Consider the following 21,811-nt stretch of genomic DNA (forward strand, 5'->3'; position numbering starts at 1 on the left):
AGACACACATATACATGCACACGCTCACACATTCAATAAAGGCCTCATCTGGAAGCATGAGCATTTTTAAGACTGTTCACAGGTCCTGTTAATGATTCTTAAGAGATGCAGATTGGAGCTTGTGAGAACATGATCCATTCTCAAGGTTGGTCCACCTCAGGCAAACTGGGAAAGCGGTAATTTCAAGAATGGTCTAAGCCTGTCTGAGCATAATGTTGTTGGAAGAATACAAGTTTAGTGCACCTCTTCTGCTTTTAAATCCTTAAATTTGCTGTCTTGGATTTAGTAAGCAAACATGTGAATAAGGCAAAGCTCTTCTTTTAATTTTTCAAATCAACATTTTGTAAAAATCAGTGGAAAGAAATCTTTGCACAACAAAGATTAGATTCTAAAGCTTTTCTACAAATTGAAGAGGGCAAATACATCTGGTTTTCTTTATGGTTTTTCATAGTTCTTTTGCTTGATAAGGTGATCGATCATCAAATGTTTGAGAATAAAAATACTTATTTCCATTTTACAGCTTTGTAATACATTTTTATACATTCACATCATGTCTGTACTGTGTTTTCAGTTTAGGTTGGTAATTTTCAGACTTACATGATTTAAATTTTTGTATGCTCAGCATGCCAATGAAAGGAGCCAAAACCCCTGTTTTACATTGTGCAAACCAGTATGCATTCTTCCTAGACCAACTTCCCTCTATCCATTACATTCCAAATGTGTTGGACAATAACTTTCAGCATTCCCAGCCAGAGCTTGATGACAAATGTTATTAGCGTTGCCACTTTCTGGGGAATTCCCCAGAATTCGGGGGATTTAATTAATTTCGTTCCAGGGATTTTTTTAAAAAAATTAATTTTTTTATTAATTAAGAATATAGACAATAGAACACAAACATGAACTGAACCTAAACTGACCTAAAAAAAAAAAAAAAAAAAAAAGAAAGAAAAGGAAGAAAAAAAAATTCTAACTAAATTGTCTCAACTTACTTTACGCCTGAAAATACAAATACTCACATTAGCATAAAACATAGAACATCTTCTTTCTCTCTAACCTTTCTAACAACTAATAACTATCTAAACACCTTCTATAACATATAACTAAAAACAATTCTTCCTTTCTTTTGCACGAGGACAATATTTATAATTTCGTTTGTGATCCTTTTTAACTTATCTCTTAATTTTAATATTTTGTTTGCTACATCTTAACTATATCTATTTTCTAATAAACTCTAAATATTGTCATATTACATGGCTGCTTTATCTAAACACATTTTCTTTTAATCAATATATATATATTTTAAATTATGTATAAATATAATTTCCATCCATTAGTCTTTAAAGCCTTCTGTAAATATTTCTTCTCTTTCTTGTTGCAAGTAGCTTATCACGTCTTTCCAGTCTTTGTAGAAGTCTTCCATATTTTCGTCTTTCAATAGCCGTGTCAATTTGTCCATTTCAGCCAATTCATATATTTTTTTCAACCCATTCTTTTAATTCTGGTATATTTTCTTCCTTCCATTTACGAGTCAATATTATTCTTGCTTATATCTTATATGCACGTTTGGTGGAACTGCGATCCAGTAAATAAATTTTGGAGGTCGATTAATAAAGAATTAAAAAAGATAATTTGCATAAAGGATGGTGTGAACCCAAAGATGTACTTGCTAAATATTATTGAAGAAGAAAATTTGGAGAAGAACGGGGAGAAAGTAATTTTTTTTGCCATTATCGCGGCTAGAACAGTATTGGCGAAATATTGGAAGAAGAAGGAGGTTCCGTCAATAGAAGAATGGAGATTAAAAATGTATGAATTTTTTAGTCTAGAAAAAATATCATGTTTAACTAAAGGGCACTCCCTCCAATCCTTTTATAAGGATTGGGAACCATGGGTGAACTATATTAAGGGAGAGGGGATAAGTTCAACATGGATAGCTCTAGTGGAATAAAGTGGGAAATTGGAGTATTTATAAAGATATTTAAGCAATGGGGAGAAAAGGTAACCGATTACATTAAAAGGGAGGAATTTTAATTATCACTACTGTATTTAAAGATTTAACAGCTAATTTTATAGAAACAGGGTAAGACTCATAAAAACTGCATCTCTAGTAAGTTCAGCATAAGATAAGATAAAATATAGCACCCTTTAGAAGCTTATTAAGTTAAGATAAGAGAATGTTGTAAGTAATTAGCTAACTCATCTAGCAGAGCAAATTATGATAGGAAGTTGTTTTATTTTGTACTTGTATGTATACTTGTATGTATGTTATGTGATATATAATGGTGGTTGTTTCTTTTAATTTGAAATAAAAAAATTAAAAAAAATTCTGAGGTAAAGTTGTCTTAACGGCAGCTTGCCTCACTTTCGCATTTCATTTTCTGAGGTAATTTGTAAAATAAAATGGCCGCTCAACTAAAAAAAATATATATTATTCTTGCTGCAGTAATTAAATAAAACATTATTCTACCATACTTTTTTCCTAATTTTTTATCTATTATATTCAACAAGTAAATTTCCGGTTTAAATTCTATTTTTATTTTCAATATATTACTAATTACTTTGTGGATTTGTTGCCAATATTTTTTAATTTTTGGACACGACACCAACAATGGAAAAATGTTCCTCTATCTTTTGAGCACTTCCAACATTCATTTTTTATACCATATATTTTAGCTAATTTTTCTGGTGTTATGTTCTATAGAACATTTTGTAATAATTTTCTCTGATATTTTGACTACATGTATATTTTAATCTATTATTCCAAGTAAATTCACATTGATACAGTTTGATATTGTGTCCGATATTCTGGGCCCAAATTATCATATTACTTTTAATTGTTTCTTTTTCCAACTCAATTTTTAATAAATATTTATATATCTTTGATAACAATCCTTTATTGTTAGAATTTAATAATTTCTCTAGTTCTACTTCTTCTTTCTCAATTGAATTTTCCTTTTGGTCTGCCTTAAATCTTTTCTTTAATTGCCATTTTAAATACCAATGTATTTTGTAATTTTGATTTATTAGCTCTTCTTCTGATTTAAATCTATATTCATTATTTTCTTTGACTAATAAATCTTTATATCTTAGCCATTTTTTTTTGTTACTCCTTTCTCCAGAGAAATGCTTCTTGGGGGGAAGTTTCTAATGTAATTTTTTCACTAATTTTTTTCTAACTCTTTTCCAAATCCAAAGCAGTGGTTTCCTTATGCAATGATTATTAAATTCTTTATCAATTCTTTCTTTATTATAGTACATGTATGCGTGCCATCCAAAAGTCAATCCCTCTCATTCTAATCTCAATAATTTTTTATCTTTTAATTCCAGCCATTCTTTAACCCATAGAAGACATACAGCATGGAAATAAAATTTTAAATCTGGAACAGCCAATCCACCCCTCTCTCTAGCATCTTATAATATTTTCATTCGCACCCTAGGTTTTTCCCCCCATCCAAATAAATTTTGATAAATCTTTTTGCCATAGTTGAATTAGTTTATCCTTTGGTATAACTGGAATGGTTTGATATAAAAACAATAATTTTGGTAAAATATTCATTTTAATACAAGCTATTCTCCCTAATAATGATACTTTTCTATATCTTTTTTGATCTGATTCCATAACTTGTTATAATTATTCTTAAACAAATCTGCATTGTTTGTGGTAATATCAATTCCTAAATATCTTACTTTTTTAGTTTTATTATAACCCGATATTTCTATTAACTGTTTTTGCTCAATTTTTCCTAAATTTTTGGTTAACATATTTGTTTTATTCTCATTAACTTTTAGTCCTGATATTTTTTCAAATTCCTTGAGTTCATTTTGTAGTTCTCTAATACTTAACATTGGATCTTCCAGAAAAAAAGACGAGATCATCAGCAAATGCTAGTGTTTTGATTTGGGTTCCTTTATTGTTAACTCCCTGAATTTCTTTGTTTTGTTCTATCTTCCTAATTAATATTTCTATAGCCATTATAAATAACAAAAGGGATAAAGGACAACCTTGTCTTGTACCTTGTTTAATACAGTATTTACTGGTTTTGTTCTTTCTCCATTTATAATTAAATAAGCTTCTTGATTTTTATATATAGATTTTATTCAATTTAGAAATCTGTCTTTGATTCCTATCTTTTTTAAAATTTCAAATATTATATTCCAATTTACCTTATCGAATGCTTTTTCCATATCTATCAATATTATAGCCAATCCTCTATCTTTTGTATCTTTAAATAGTTCAATTATATCTATCATCAATACCACGAAAGATTCTGGAGCAGATAATTAAAAGGAGAGTCTGTGAACATCTAGAAAGGAATGCCATAATCACAAAAAGTCAACATGCGTTTCAGAGAAAGAAGTCATGCCAGACAAATCTTATCTCATTCTTTGATAAAGTTACCACCTTGTTAGATGAAGGGAATGCTGTGGATATAGTATATCTTGATTTCAGTAAGGCCTTTGATAAGGTTCTCCATGACATTCTGGCAAACAAACTAGTGGAATGTGGGCTAGACAACGTAACTGTTACATGGATTTGTAATTGGTTGACTGGCTGAAGCCAAAGGGTGCTCAACATTGGCTCCTTTTCATCCTGGAGAGAAATGACCAGTGGGGTCCCGCAGGGCTCTGTCCTGGGCCCAGTGCTATTCAACATCTTTATCAATGACTTGGATGACAGAATTGGGGGTAAACCTATCAAATTTGCAGATGACACCAAATTAGGAGGAGTAGCTAATACCCCAGAGGACAGGATCAAAATTCAAAATGACCTTAATAGATTATAAAGCTGGGCCAAAGCTAACAAAATGAATTTCAACATACAGAAATGTAAAGTACTTCACTTAGGGCGGAAAAATAAAATGCACAGATATAGCATGGGGGACACCGGGCTGAATGAAACTACATGTGAAAGGGATCTGGGAGTCCAAGTAGACCACAAATTGATCATGAGCCAACAATGTGATGCGGCAGCTAACAAGGCCAATGTGATTTTAGGCTGCATCAATAGTAGTGTAGTGTCTAGATCAAGGGAAGTAATAGTGCCATTGCATTCTGCTCTGGTCAGGCCCCACCTGGAATGGTCACCTGCCATCTGCCGGCCTGAGAGGGAGTTGGCCAGGCAAGTCCAGCTCCATCAGGACTAAGCCTGAAGGAAGGAGACTCCGCCCTCCATAACCGCCATCTGCCGGCCTGAGAGGGAGTTGGCCAGGCAAGTCCAGCTCCATCAGGACCAAGCCTGAAGGAAGGAGACTCCGCCCTCCACAACCGCCATCTGCCGGCCTGAGAGGGAGTTGGCCAGGCAAGTCCAGCTCCATCAGGACTAAGCCTGAAGGAAGGAGACTCCGCCCTCCATAACCGCCATCTGCCGGCCTGAGAGGGAGTTGGCCAGGCAAGTCCAGGTCCATCAGGACTAGTCTGGAAGAAGGAAGAGCCCTCCCTCCAATCCATCTGCCTTGGTCCAGGACTTAGAGGGAGAGAAGAACCAATGGACCTCATCCCCTTTCCCTCCATCATTCCCTTCTCCTTTTGTTTTGTGTCTTTCAGATTGTAAGCCTGAGGGCAGGGAACTGTCTGATTAAAAATAATATTGTAAGCCACCCTGAGAGCCATTAGGGCTGAAGGGTGGGATATAAATACCTAAATAAATAAAAAATAAATATTGTGTCCAGTTCTGGCCACCACAGTTTAAAAAAGATGTTGAGAAACTGGAGAGTGTCCAGAGGAGGGCAACTAAAATGGTGAAGGGTCTGGAAATCATGCCTATTATTATTATTATTATTATTATTATTATTATTATTATTATTATTATTATTTCTTCTATCTTCCCACCTCTCCCAATGGATTGAAGCGGGATCACAGCAAGGTTAAAATTACAGCACCATTAAAACCACAGTAAAAAATAAAAACATAAAAACATAAGAATCTAAAAACAGTAGCATCAATCAATCAAGGGGTCAGCTGGTCTCGTTCCATACTAGTGATCTTCATAGGCGGACAGGAAAATAAGCACGGCGGAAGAGTTCTGTCTTACCGCCTTCTTAAAGATTTCTAAAGATGTAATAAGGCAGGTCTCCTCTGGGAGTCCATTGCAAAGTCTGGGGGCAGCTATGCTAAATGCCTTTAGGGAAGTAGAAACATGTTTGGATGATGGTGTCTCCAACAAATCCTTCCCACTTGTTCTAAGAGTGCAGGGTGGATTGTATAAGGGAACGCAAGTAACCTGGACCCAAGCCATGTAGGGCTTTAAAGCCTTGTATTGTGCCCGGAAGCTAATTGGGAGCCAATGTAGATCTTTCCAAAATCGGTGTTATGCAGTCAAGTCTCGAAGAGCTAGTGACCAACCTGGCTGCCGCATTTTGCACGATGAAGCTTCAGAACTACAAGGGTAGCCCCATGTAGAGCGCACTGCAGAAGTCAAGACAAGAGATTACCAAAGCATGTACTACAGCTTTCAGGTCCTTTCGATTGAGGTAGGGTCGCAGTTGAACGACAGGGAGCTGAGGATGTTTAGCCTAGAGAAGAGAAGGTTAAGAGGTGATATGATAGCCCTGTTTAAATAATTGAAGGGATGTCATATTGAGTAGAGAGTTAGCTTGTTTTCTGCTGCTAAGACCCGGAGCAATGGATGCAAAGTACATTCCGCCCTTCTCTTACGCAGAGGATCCGTTCTGGGACAGACACACACACACCCGCGTAAGAGAAAATATGTGGATGCTCAAGCCCCATTCAAATGAATGGGGCTCGTGCCTGCGGCACGCAGAGCACACACCACAGCAGCATGCCCCATTCATGTGAATGGGACGCGCCGCCCCACACGGCTTTGAGCATATGCTCAAAGCCATGTATAACGCAGACGCACTGTACAGAAAAAGAGATTCCACCTCAACATTAGGAAGAACTTCCTGACAGTAAGGGCTGTTCGACAGTGGAACAAACTCCCTCGGAATGTAGTGGAATCCAACCAGGGAGGGAATGTTTCTCAAGAATCATCTGCTTCTAAATGTGCTACCCAAAAGATTGGAATGTATGTGACCCATTTTAGAAAGAATGGGGGGATGCCCCCTGCTGTTGGTGTTTCTTTGGGGAAATGCGAATTTCTTTCAATGACAAGCCAAGACATTGCTTGGCTTCCCTTTGAAAGGAGGACTGACTTTTTGAGCCTCAGCATTGTGCTGCAAGTATGCCCTGCTGAGCACATTGATGCTGTGGTTAACATCCTCCCCCTCCCACCCACCCACCCCCGCCCCAAAAAAGAATAGTGAATAATGTCTAACTGGAAGAAAAAGAGATGGTGTTTTAATTTCAAAATCACTTGTGCTATTGCACAAAACAGATTGAATTATTTATAAATTTCTCACATAATGTATATGTTTGTTCATTTTACTGCTTGTAATTTTTTTGGCTTTAATAAAGTGCGTGAGTGAACAAACGGAAAGATGGAGTGTGATATATTACTTGTTTGTCACTAAACTACTGGTTGATGGGATGGGTGGGGAGCCTTATGATCTGAAGGCAAGGTGATGTGTTGTAACCCCCCTAAATGTGAGAAACAATTAAAATGAAATGATTAAGAGTGATGGAAACAGAAAAGTCTTCCTGATTTGTGTAGAAAAGCTCCACATCTTCACAGCTCCATGCATATTCTGTTGTGGAGCCAGAACCCTGCTGAGTATAAAGGCTGACCTAGGAACAAGAAGGAGAGGGCTGATTTGGGAAACAATAGTTGAAAATACTGTCCCAGGAAGTTCAAATTCTGTATAGTTGCAATGAGCTAGGGGGATGGAAAACCTAAGAAAGCATCCACCCCTTCTTTTGCCCTGTAAAAGGTTTTGAAGATCCTATTAGAACAATGCCAAGGGAAATTACATACAGTTGCCCATCTTGGCTAAGTGTAACCTGGAGAGGGAAGGGGAACTGTTGATTTCCTAAAAGGGAGGGGGAGCGTGAGAGACAGCTATGAATGAGCATTCAAGCAGAAATCTCCATCTTGCTTCCATGCTAACATGAACAAAGATTGGCTCTCCCCCCTCTCCCCCCATCCATGTTGTAACTGGCTGTTGCAGGCACCCGCATTATGTTTCAGATGGGAGCTTTCACGTTCAAGGATTGTTAATGGTTCCTAATTGGTAGGAGGTTCCTGGTAACTTTGAGCTTACCCTTACAGAAGAAAGGAAGGAGGGAGAGGTGGCAGGAGCATGCAAAAAGTTTGCAACAACTATTGGGGAAGCTCTGGAAATTAGTTTCCTGCATGATACTCTTACATTCTATGGAATCTAAACTGCAGGAGGCAGAGAGAGATAGGCTACTCGGAAATGGTGGTCCTTATCAATACAAAGCTTAAATCCTTAATCAAGTTTTTCAAGAAAAAGAGTAAGTAAACATGGCTTTCCAGTCTGTTTAGATTGTTTGCAGAAAGGCTAAATGTAATGTTACAAAATTCTTAATTAGTTTTTTGTTTTTGCTACATGCAGACCATATTCAGTTTGTCATTCCGTTGTCATGCATAAACCCTGTTTTATAGAAAGTGGTATAATAAGCACCTGTCATTGTTATAGAAGAAGCAGCAGTAGTAACTTTTTAAGTCACAGCCTGTTCATTTTCTCTTGAGTCATCCTTGGAAAAGTAGCGCCCCTTTTGCATGCAGTAAAATGATAATAGCTCTGAAAGCTTTAGTTTATTCAAAATCGCTCAGGCAGAAAAGATCGTCACCCACCTAAAATATAGTTGAGCCCTCAGCTGCACCTGTGGACCTTCAGAGACAGCAACAAGCAAAAAGCTCAGTCTGAATCCTTTTCTTTATTGCTATGGAACAAATGTGTACTATCCAATTGGATGATTTCTGTCCAGCATGGATTCTCAAGCAGCCTTTGTTCAGAATAGTAAACTAATGTGATCTTAACAGAATAGTGCTGTGCATGCATACCCTTTAAACAAAGGTACTCTGCGTTTAGCTTAAAATGTATCTTGGTACAGCAAGATTAGATCAATGTGGCCACGGTAATATTATTACATCCAGTGTGCTTTTTATCTTTGTAAGTTGTTTTCTTCCTGACAGTTGTTTAATAAATTTTTCATTTTCTGTAAGACTGAGAGTAATTGATAAGATCAAGTAGTCAATGCACTCTCTTTTTCACTATCTTTGGGCATTGACCTCTGGTTAGGAAGGAGAAAGAAGTTAGCCATGTATTGTGTCACAATTATCTGCCTTGATGCATGAGGTGTTCCTGATCATATCCCACATAATGAATGTAGGTGACTTTAGAGTTGCTCAAGCACATCCTGCTGAACCATTATAAACATGACATGCTTGAAGAACTCAAAGATAATTGTATTATAGTCATATGTGAATACAGGAATCATAGAACCACAGGTAAAAGGGTCTTGTACATAATGTCATACAGCATTTCTATAAATAATGATTAATTTGATTAAGAATATCTATAGCAGGCATAAATAATAAGACTGGTTTGTTTGATGTGTTCCCTCCCTCTATTCCCCCAGCAGTATAAAAGGTTTTCACATTCGCCTGCGTATCTTTCAAAGCATATATTGCTTCTAAAGTATAATAGGTTTCCAGTGATTTATGCTGTTACCATATGAGCAATATAATAGGCAATAAAGGGACATACCTCACGTGAAGAAGTGTTCTCTGGTTAAGGTTTTGCTCATGTGATCTCTTTCGGAAAGGTTATGGTTTTGAGCAGTAAGGACATCACAAAGGTGGAACAGCTTTGAGAAGATCAAAAGAATAATGCTGAAAAATCTGTTTTCATGTGACCACTGAAGAAGCATGGTCTCTGTTGTTGTTATGGTGCCCTCAAGTCATTTCCAACTTAGGCAACCCCTATCATGGGGCTTTTTAGGCAAGATTTATTCAGAGAGGGTTTGCCTTTGCCTTCCTCTGAGTATGACTTATCCAAGGTCACCCAGTGGGTTTTCATGAGCAGGAGTTTGAACTTGAGTCTCCAGAGTTGTAATCTATTGCTCAAACCACTACATGATGGTCATTCATACTGAGCACCAAATTGTTATGGACATTCAAATACAGGTCAATGAGGTTGTGGTTGAGTGAGGCTATGGTTGAGTTCATGTAAGAATAACAGGTGTTTTGGAGAGGGGAAGCACAGGTGTAGGATTTTTGCTTTGTTCTGTTTTGAAGAACTAAAAGGAGAGAAAATAGCATGTCAGCTGAAGGCCAAATTTTGCCTGGGGAATTAAACAGTGAGCCTGATCTCTCTCCTCTCTATTGCACTAATCACATGTTTTGCTACTACAGAAGGAGATAAAATGCATGAAGAAATATCATAAACAGATCTCTATTTTGATTTAACTCATTGATTATTTAACATACACTTTGAAAATGAAATGTTGACAGTTGGGATTTTGAAAAAGATTACAATGTGGTCTGCTGCTAATTATGATGGCACACTGGTGTAAGTAAACTCATGAAGGCAGGGTCACACACAACACCGTAGTGTGTGGCTGTTTATGCAGTGAAATAACCTAGGGTGTAGCTGCATTGTAGGTAAAATGAGGATGTTGCCTTGGTAAGAATCCCCCCCCACACACACAATGAAATTTTCCTTCTGTCGACATATTTCTTGCATTGCAGTAATTTAAAACTTAAGTTGAGCATTTAGAAATACTGTTTAAGCATCCAAACAAAAGGGACCAATAGTGTTCCCAAGGGCATCTAAACACAGCAGATATTAGAGTTCTGAATGATTTTCAGTGTCTCACTCTCCGCAATGTTAGAAATTTAATGACTGAAAGAAAATTTCGTGGGGGGGACAGAATATTTATTGGGGTCAATGGCTTCACTCCCCTACCTGGTTGGTACTTTTCTGTGAAACATACATTTGAGTCATTGCTTGCTAAACTCCCATAAATCATCAGTTGAGAATTGAGGTGCATGTGTGTGGAAGTGTTTTAAGACTCATCAGTGGTGGCAAAGCCCTTTGAAACAGTGTATGATGCTCCGGAACAGCGATTCCCAACCTGTGGATCACGACTCCTTTGGGGGTTGAATGACCCTTTCACAGGGGTCGTCTGGTTGGGCTCGCCCATTCTCCTCCTCCTCCAGGGCTGCAAGGTCTGCTTTGGCCTGCTCTTATCGCTGCACAGCCACAGTTGGAAGTCCCACCCCTTCCTGGCCTCCCAGCCAATTAGGGAGGCTGCTGGCTGGAAGAAGGGGCAGAGCTTCCGGATGCACGCGGGTCACGGCCAGAGAAAGGTTGGGAACCACTGCTCCAGAAGATGTTGGGCTATAATCTCACCACTAGCTACTGTGGATAGGATTGATGTGGATTGCAGTCCACCAACATATTCATTGCCCATCTCTGTTCTAGAAGTAATATCAGATAATTATGCTATGATATGTTGTGTAGGAGGGCAAAAGGCAGTACATTTTTTCAAGAAACAGTAATGTTCCTTCTGTTCGGTTCTTGGTCTGTGAAAAGCTACTGTTCTGTTCTTCTCTTACTATATAAATATGATATGGAGACAGAGAAATGGGATTTAGAAACCATAATATGGACAGTCTACTCCACAGTTGCTTGATGAGGTGGTCATTTTGAGGCATAATTAGTACTGTATACTGTTGCCACAGAGGCCAGGTTATTATAAAGTTTTCTGCATGGAGCTTCCTCTGAAAAATATTAGGAAGCTTCAGTCTGAGCAAAATATTATGAGTAGATTGGCCTTCTGGAAACCACTTTTTGCTGATCATGATCACTTTAGTTTTGTTTCTTCTGCATGAGATTTCAGTTCATCTCTAGGTGAAATTATTAGCTCTGGTTCTTACCTACAAATTCCCAAACACGTTAGGTGAAGGTATTAAAGGGTGGACTCCTCCTATATGATTTTATCCACCGAATGTGGATGACATTACAGGTCCTTCCGTGGACCTCCACTTTCAGAAATATGATTGTTTAGAATGAGAGATAGAGCCTTTTCCATTGTGACACCTTGTTGAAGAACGCCATGCCTAAAGAGGTTTTCTTCACTCACTTTTTTTTGAAACTTCAAGCCAATTGCTAGGATCTTCTTATTTGTCTAGGTGTCTTGGTGTGATTTCAAACTAGATCTCTGTAATTTAAACTTGAATAAACCTGCCCTTATATTATTTTTATACTCATTTTCATATTATTTTGTCTTGTATTTTTCTCTTCCCCCCAACTTGATATTTTTCTTTATTTTTGTTTATAAAGAAAAATTGAATAAAATATTTCTTTAAATTATTTTTTAAATTGAATCCAAGGGCTTGTTAGTGGTGCATGCTTCTCTCCAATCTGTTTCTGATGGATAAAGCCATTCAAATTGATTTTTACCATGGTATATGTTGGTGACAGGAAAACCATGTAGTCCAGGACAGTACAGGATGAACTGAAGGATCACTTCATAGTCTTAGTGCCTTTTATAGCTAGGACTGCATTTTGTCAGATACTTCAGCCTGCATCCACACTGCAGAAATACTCCAGTTGACACCAGTTTAGCAGCCATTGTTCAGTGCTGTAGAATTCTGGGAAATGTAGTCCTGTGAGACATTTAGCCTTCTTTGCACTGAGCCATTACATTTAACATGGTGTCAAACTGGATTATTTCTGCAGTGTGGGTGCGGCCTCAGATACAATTATCTCATTGGTTTATTCTGTGCAGCCTAGTGAAGATGTAGCAACCTGTGCAGAAAGAATTCTGTGTCATCTTCAGGGCATATGAGCCATAGAGAGCATATTGTTTCAATTCTTGGTCATTTGGACTGACAGCCAGTTTGCTTTCAGTTCCATTCCAGGCATCTACATGATCTGGATCCTGCATTCTGAACATATTGTTATATGTTCTTTCCTATTCACTGAGATTGACTGGTAGAACTTCTCTTTAGATCTGTCTTTTATAGATCTTAAGGCAATAAAGGCCAGGAAGAAAACCATTGGTGGCTGTACCAACGTTGTGGAAGTCCTTACTCAGGGAAAACTGTTAGACACTTTCTATTATTATTTTCAACATATGAAAACATGAATCTTTCAACTAGTGTTTGCATCTGGGATGAGACAGAAGTTTCATATAATGTGTAATAGTGAATTATTATGCATTCTAATTGTTTATATATGTGTGTGTGTGTGTGTGTTGTATTGTTGCTTTTCACGCAGTTGTACTGTGCTATAGGAAGGTGTTTTGACTAATTTTATTAATAATAAATTGTGTGTGTGTGTGTGTCTTTAAATCTCCCATTGAATTTTATTGGATTTTCCTTGGCAAGGAATACTCTGAGATGGTGTTCCCAGTTCCTTCTTCTGAAATATAGCCTACAGCACCTGATATTCCTTGGTGGTATCCCATCCAAGTACTAACTAAGGCTGGCCCTTCTTAGCTTCCAAGTTCACATGGGATCTGATGCCTTTTTGATATGCTAGTAATTTTGCTCCCTGTAATAAGTAGTAATGGTGGCAAAAAAAAATCTGAAAAAGCCAGCAAACTGTTAGAAAGGTTGATATTTCCTCATTCCTTTTCACAAGCCTATGTTAATTTTAGTACTTCCATAATTTTATTTAATAACAACGTTGCATTCTGTCTTGATGTCTTCTTCACAGCTGTGTCCAATCTAGATGAAGAGAGTAGATGGACAGTCCATTATACTGCACCCTGGCATCAGCAGGAAAATGTGTTTCTACCCTCTACAAGACCACCCTGTGTGGAAGATTTGCACCGCCAAGCCAAGCTGAATTTAAAGTCGGTACTGAGAGGTAGGAAACAGTATTACAAATAACATATAGTAGTAATATAAATTTTGTCCACAGCAGTCAGACCATACCTCTATCTGCTTTTGTATTCCTACAGCTTCCTAGCTCATTTTTAGTTACTTAAACAATCTAGGCCAATAGTAAGAAAAGTTTAGACTAATTTTGATTTTAGCACTTCATTAAATCTGCATAAATAAAGCTAACTCCACAAATCTTAATATATACAGTACTGTCTATAAGTCTAAAAATTTATTCTCAAAAATTGATCCCAAATCCCAGGTTGACTTATTTATGGGTCACTATGGTAATGTGATAGCAGCTCTTTCAGACTTCCACATGCAGTCGGTAGAACAGTTTATTTCTCTCTTGTTCCAAGCAGAAAGAGTCCCGAGTGATTAATTGATATTGCTGTTGTTAAAGAGTCCTCTTCCGTCCGTGCGTCTGGCTGAAACGAAGAAGCAAAAAGCCTCAATGAGAGTTTCTCTTGCCATATGCACACATGCACACACTGTAGGAGCCTCCAAGTTTTATCATTGACCTATCCACGGGTCAAACAAAATGCATCATTTTGGCCCCAAAACATGACCTCAACTTATACATGAGGTCAATTTATAGTTGAGTATATATGGTATGTAATACATGCAACAATATACACAACAATATTTTCATGGTATCTCCATTATAGCTCAGTGGGAAACTAGAGAAAAAGGGTTGAAAGGAAGATTGTAAAACTTTGGATATTGAATAGTAAGTTTTTTAAAAATATATTAATTAGAATTATATCAACTAGGCATCATGTAATCTAGTAATTCACACATGTTATAATAGAAGAGAAGCAAAATATAATGAAATAAACTCTTTTGATAAAAATGTCTTTAGTTTTCTATCAGTATCACTTACTTAATTCATGGACCCATTACAGTGCACCTGCACCATACGCGGGTGCACTATAAGTGGCTTCCAGCTTACGCAGAAGCTGCATGACAATTAAGGAGCATACGTGGATTTCCCCTTATGCGGAGGATCCGGAATGGATCCCCCACATAAGGGAAGGACCTGCTGTACTTAGGGTTGCCATAAGTCAGGACCTCCAAGCCAGGACAAATGTAGGACAACATTTTCAAATGTAGGACACATTTTAAAAAAATGGAGGACACACCAAAAAATTGATGATTTTTAAAAAATGTTAATATAAATGCTTCTTCCTCCTCCTCCTCTTCCTTATCTCCTCCTCCTCCTCTTCCTCAGCCTCCTCTTCGCCCTCTTACTTCTTCCTCCTCCTCTTCTTCTTCCTCTTACGTCTTCCTTCTCCTCCTCCTCCTCTGTCTCTTCTTTCTCCTCCCTTGGCGCTATGTGCCAAGAAAGGGCACTTTCCCTCCCCCCAGCTGGCCCAGAGTATCACTCCTCCTCCGAGACTCCACCTCCCTCTTGAGGCTGGCCAATGGCGGGCTGGGGCTGGAAATAGCCCCACCCTTGCCCTTCTGCCATTGGCCAGCGAGCCTGAAGGGGACGAGCGCTCCCTATATGGCCCCGTGCACAAGCACGAGCTGGCGCCGGCCACAGCACCGGGGCCACGCGAAGGAGGAGGAGGAGGCGAGGAGGAGGTAGGTCGGCCGCGCGCACTCGCCCAAAAAAGGAGGAGGAGGAGGAGGAGTGCTGCCCGCCCCGCAGCAAAGGCCAAATCCGGGACGCAACCTCTGAATTGGTGGAACTGGACTGGGACTGGGCCGGTTCCGCCAAAACTGGGACAGTCCCGCCTACAGGCAGGTTATAGCAACCCTAGCTGTACTACATTTTAAAAGCACTGGGTATAGTTTGGGAGTCTCATTTGGGAGTTCAGCATAAATGGATATGTTTTGTGAAGATAAAACATGAAACCAAAATACTCAGAAAAAAGTATGGGACAAAATGGAACATTCTTAGCTATTTGTTTTAAAAAGTATTTGAAATATTTGGAAGGTTCTTTTTCATAGCAGTGGCCCATGGAAGTAAGCTTACACTCTTGTGTATGTTTTGTTCTGCTACTTTTTCATTATTTGTTGTCACTATTTAGATTTCTTTTCATAGAATCATAGAGACCACAAAGGCCATCCTGTATAACCCCCTGCCAAGCAGGAAAACACAATCCGAGCGCTCCCAACATATGGCCTTCCACCCTCTGCTTAACACCTCCAAGGAAGGAGATTCATTCCACCACATTCTGAGGCAGTGTATTCCACTATCAAACATTATTACCATCAGGAAGTTCTTCTTAATGTTGAAGTGGAATCTCTTTTCCTTTAGGTGGGGTACAGACTGCCAGAAAGAGGCACCGGGGAGGCACCTCTCTTTGCTGCACAGCAGTGCCACAGCAAGCAGATTGTGCAACACTGCTGCGCAGCAAAAAAGGAGCAGTAAAAAGCAGCTCCTTTTTGCTGCGCCGCTGCACCACAACAAACCTGCAAAGACGCCCTGATGGCGTTGCAGCTGTGCAGCACTGTTTGGACACTGCACAGCTGCGACATCATAGCTGTGCACGCCGTGTGGGTGGTGCTGCGCAGCTGCACCACCCTCGTTACATGTGAGGGTTGCCAGGCATGTGGGTGCTCCGCCCACTAGGCCATCCTAGCACGTAACGAGGGCGCCGCAAAGGCCCATCTGTTGAGGGCTTTAGTTTCTTTTTGTGGGTGTGTCATTCTTTAAACAGTGGTTCTCAACCAGAGAGGCTCCAGATATTTGAGTCTAGCAAGCTGGAATCCCTGACTATTGGTCATGCTGGTTGGGTAGTTTGTTTGATTGTTTTTTATATGCCACCTTTCTCTTGGCATCAAACCCAAGGCAACTTACAAAGTCCCACATCTGGCCTGCCCTGTCTGGGAACAAATATATCAGTAAGAGAAAAGTTTAGAAAGACAGATTCTACAAGATGTTAAATTTTTTAATTATTTTTCAGAACTGAAGCAGATCTGTTCCTTGCCAGATGGTTTCAGCATAAATCTATACTGCTTATGCTGAAAACTCTTTTTGTACTCACCCTGTAGCAAATAAGTTATCAGCAGAGGTAGGAATTATAGAAGAAGCATTTTAACTTAGTCACAAGTTTAAATTTAAAACAGAGAAATAGGAATATGGATAGCAATGAATAAAGAGAGCCTTGAATTTATGGTTCATTAGCCATTGATTCTTCCTGCTGTTCTAGCAAACATATCTGTCTATTCATTTAGCTGTAATCAGGTATAGCAATTCATTGTCATAACTTCAACCTGCAGTAGATTCTGAACTAGAGCCTTTGGAGCCTCAGACCAAGGAGGTGAACTAATTCAACCCATTTGATGCCAGTTAAAGTCTAAACTAGGCACCATGTTAAATGCATGATGATGTTTAACATGACAGATCTCCCCGTTCTCTGAATTGAACCCATGGGATGGAGAGAGCTTGTTGGAAGTGGTTCATTGAAGAAATATGGAGAGGGGTAAGTTGCCATTGGACCTTCCCTGAGTTTTAAATTGGAACCAGTGGCCATGCTAACTGGGAGATTCAGAAAGTTATGATCTAAAGACTACAGTACTTTTCCAAGCTCTGCACTTTCCCTTAAGACCGTCTCACCTTGTCTGAGGTGATTAAGGGGTAAAACAGGCCATCTCAAAAAGGCGGATTGGGGTCGCCCCAGCGCCACTCACACTGGCGCTGCAGCAAGCACATGCCACAGCCCCAATCCATCCTGGAGGCAGCCCAAATAGGAGTGGAAAAAATAAAAAGTTGCCTTAAGTGGCCCCGCCACAACCCCAGGGGAGTTTCAAACCACTCTGGAGGCATGTGGTGTCAAAATGCCATGCACCCAGAACAGCTTGAAGCCACCCCTCTCTGAATGGCTGGGTGGCTTTGGGGCATGCGGTGTCAAAAAGCCATGCCCCCAAGCCAGCCAGAAGCCAGCTTAGTCACAGGACAATAAAAGCAACGGCATTAAAAAAAAAAGTAAAATAGTATTATGGGTATAAAACAGAAGAGATGTGGGTTGTGGCTTTTATATTACTGCAGCTTGTATTGGGTTCCGTTTTAACCTTGATGCAATTTCACATTTAATATAAGTATATTAAGGAGGCTAATTTTAGTCATAGAGAGTTGGATAGATGAATGGATAAACACATATATACAGGCTCTTTGTTATCATGTGAGACACTCAATATTGATTCTGCATCATCAAAGTACGTATATGTCACTGGGCTCCAATATGTGTGATGATTCATTAGTTACGCTGGCTTATTGGGGCAATGGATTTATAGGCTAGAGTAAGAGATGTTTTGCTGTGCCATTCTAGTTCCAGAATTAGTGTAAACAGAACTAATTTCAGAGTTTAAATTAAATTCTAATGGGCATCCTTTTAACAGTGTAAAGCAAACTGGAAACAAATGAATCTGCAGACCTTCCTTCATGAATCCATAACCATATAGAAAGAAAACAAATCAGGGTTTGTTTTTACTATGTGACATTGGATCAATATGCAGATGAAAAATATGGGTCATCTCCCACTGGTGGTTAATTATGCTGAGATGATTGCTGTATTAATAATATGGCCAATTAAAGGGATGTTAAACCAAAGGGGAACCGTTTAATATGAAAAATAGTTTTAACCTAGACTTTACAGTGGTGCTGAGAGATGAGCTTCTTACCAATGTAAAATACTGGAGTAAAGGCAAGGCAGAAGACTACATAGTTCAGCTAAGCCACCTCATTTCCAAGGCAGGAGATAAATGTTGAATGTTGATAGTTTTTCCCCATGTTACAGTGCCCCCTCACTTTACGCGAGGATCCGTTCCGGACTCTCCCGTGTAAAGCAAATTCCACACATGCTCGAGCCCCATTTAAATGAATGGGGCTTATGCACGTGGTAGCGCTCCTCTGCCATGCCTGGATTAGGTCTGGAGGAGATCCTTAGGGGCCCTCTCATTGGGGGAGGGGTTATTTGTGATTTTTCCATATTTGCGGGGGTCCTAACACTTATTAGGACTGTAAAATTCGTAGAATGGTTGTAATTTATATCTGTTAAATATGACTTTCACTCAAGACACACTTAGTTCACTTTTAACTAAGATTTCTTAAAGCCAAATTAGATTTCAAATGATGAATTATTGGCAATGGATACCTGTAAGATATTCTGAAATATATAAGTCACTGAGGATTGTTTCAAACTGGGTAAGGGGAAACTTATATCAAACAGACAGAGAGAGGCCTATTCATTCTCTTTCTGTTCTTCTTTGGGAGAGTAAGAACTTCAAAAGATTTTTAGAGCAGCCATAAGAAAGAGAAAGGGTAAGCCAAGCACCAGGACTAAGAGCAGTAGCTCCAGAGACTTCTCAGCTCTAACCTGAACATTTAGGACCTCCAGATATACATAGGTAGTAACTCCAGGTATAGTTTTACATATTTTGGATTCTTATGTCACATTTTTAAAAGTTTGTAAAAATAGAATTTCTTTGCTGGAAATCTGATTAAAAAACAAACAAAAGACAAATACCCGAGGAATATGCTTGTTCATAGTTTCTTTTGAACTTGGGTTAAGGTGAAGAGTTACTATAATAGATGTTACAATTTTATAGTCTTACTGTATTGTACGTATATTTTTAAATTAATCAGTTAGATGAGCAAAGGTCAGTAATCTAATAAAAAAATTGGACTGTCCTGTCTTTGGAAAAATTGATAATACAGTGTTAAACTGCCTCTGAACAAATACTGCCAAGAAAATCTTGTGATAGTGTTGCCTTAAGTCACTGTAAGTCAGAAACAACATGAATGTACAGAACAACAACATTTTCCACTCTCTACAGCCCTCTGAAATACATGTTAGCATGAGTAGCCATATAATGTGACCTGAGTGCCAATAAATCTTGTCTGGGACAGTGTCTGCACAATCACTTTGTGGAAAATGTATTTCTAAGTGGATATGTCTGTGCTCTGTAATTTTTCACCTCATATGATCATGCTTGTTCTCAGACTGACATGCCTGAGGAGAATGGCTAGGAGGGCTTGAGCATGAATCACTTTCAGAGCAGGACAAAATATGAAAAGAACATCTTACTCATTTGTGGTCTGAAACATGGGGTACTTCTAAAGCATGACCTAGTTTCAAATATGTGCGTCATCTTGGAGTGGAAGCTCAAGGTCATATTGATCCACACTGATAGGCTAAGACAGCTACTTATATTGTATAACTGCAAGGGCTATTTTTTTTTTACTTATGAAAACATATGTTTCATATTTCAGTTCTTTCTGCTCAATCGGCATCAGAGATATCTATTTAAATTTTAAATTCTAACATTTACCTTCCTAATGCATGCTGCATCCTTCCTGGTAAATCACATTGTTGTACATACTGCAGTTCAAAACACATTGCTATAATCTTGGAACTGAAGCAGTTTACCTCTAAAACTGAACAAGGAGATAAAGATCCCAAGACAACTGTAGTTGAAAACAAAGACACATACAGTGTGCCCTTGGTCTCCACTGGATTTGGTTCCAGGACACCCCCACCCCTGTGGATACCAAATTTGTGGATGCGCAATTCTCATTAAATAAGATGGCATAGTGAAATGATATCCCTTATATAAAGTGGTAAAACACAAGGTCTGCTTTTGGAATTTACATTATTTTTTGAATATTTTAATGTGGATTAATCCATTGAATTCATGGATTAAATATTCGTGAATACAGAGGGCCAACTGAATATTTGAATCAACAAATTCTATACATTTACTTTTGGGTGAAAGAAACACAGATAGAATCAATTCTAGTGTTAACCAGAATATGCCAGCAAATATGGAAAACAAAATGGTGGCCAACAGACAAGAAACAATCAATATACATCCCCATCCACAAAAAAGGAGACACAAAAGACTGCAGCAACTATAGCATTAATTTCTCACACAAGCAAAATTATGCTCAAATGTCAGCATCATAGACTCCAATCGTATATGGAGAGAGAAATCCCAGACGTGCAAATGGGGTTCAGGAGAGGAAGAGGTACTAGGGACCACATCACAGACATATGATGATTAATGGAGCACACCAAAGAATTCCAGAAGAAAATCAGCATATGCTTTGTAGACTATAGCAAAGCTTTTTACCGCATTAATCATGAAAAACTATGGAATGCTCTTAAAAAGATGGCAGTGCCACTGCATTTGATAGTTCTGATGAGAAATCTGTTCTTAGGACAAGAGGTTACTGTCAGAACAGAATATGGAGAAACAGAATGTTAAAGGGGTCAGGCAAGGTTGCATTCTATCATGCTTCTTATCCAACTTATATGCAGAAAACATCATACAAAGAGCAAGTTTAGACTCCGAAGGAGTGACCATAGAAGGAAGGAACATCAACAGTCTAAGATATGCATACAACACCATACTACTAGCAGAAAACATCATCGGCTTGGAACAATTAGTAAGGATAATCAAGGAAGAAAGTGCAAAGGCAGGCTTGTTGCTGAACATAAAGAAAACAAAAATAATAACCTACATAAATTCAACCTAGATAATGAGGAAATCAAAATAGTTAAAAGATTTCCCATACTTTGGTTCAAAGTTCAAACATGCTCAATGCTTAAAATAAAAGATCCAAAGGGAAAAAGAGAGCACTTTGGCATGACAAATTAACTTAAAGTAATAACACATTACCATACCTAAACACTTGTTTTCTCTTGTGCTCTTACCATTCTTTCAGCCAAACAATTCCAGGAAAGTAATAACTATCAACATGAGTCAGGCTTTCTAGTGGCACAAACTTGAAAATAGACATTACAAATTAAATTTTAAACAGGCTGTCATTGGGAGTGCTCATAGAATCAAAGAGTTGGAAGAGAGAAACCACAAGGGCCATCCAGTCCAACCCCCCTGCCATGCAGGAAATCTAAATCAAAGCATCCCCGACAAATGGCCATCCAGCCTCTGTTTGAAGACCTCTAAGGAAGGAGACTCCACCACACTCCAAAGGAATTTGTTCCACTGTCGAACAGCCCTTACTGTCAGGAAGTTCCTCCTAATGTTGAGCTGGAATCTCTTTTCCTGCTCTTTGCATCCATGGTTCTGCGATCTAGTCTC

General features: G+C 38.6%; 1 protein-coding gene across 6 annotated transcripts in view; it reads left to right on the forward strand.

Moving 5' to 3' along the window:
* The window catches only part of NHSL1 (NHS like 1), a 232,883-nt gene that overhangs the window by 151,787 nt on the left and 59,285 nt on the right, over nucleotides 1-21,811 (forward strand). For all 6 annotated transcript variants that reach the window (XM_089530283.1, XM_089530278.1, XM_089530281.1 and 3 more), the window contains exon 2: nucleotides 13,590-13,742. In XM_089530283.1, the coding sequence (XP_089386409.1) occupies nucleotides 13,590-13,742 (153 nt within the window). The remainder of the gene's footprint in view (nucleotides 1-13,589; nucleotides 13,743-21,811) is intronic.

This window comes from Sceloporus occidentalis, unplaced genomic scaffold (assembly GCF_023333645.1).
Source record: "Sceloporus occidentalis isolate IW3139 unplaced genomic scaffold, rSceOcc1.0.p SCAF_6, whole genome shotgun sequence".
Taxonomy (NCBI): Eukaryota; Metazoa; Chordata; class Lepidosauria; order Squamata; family Phrynosomatidae; genus Sceloporus; species Sceloporus occidentalis.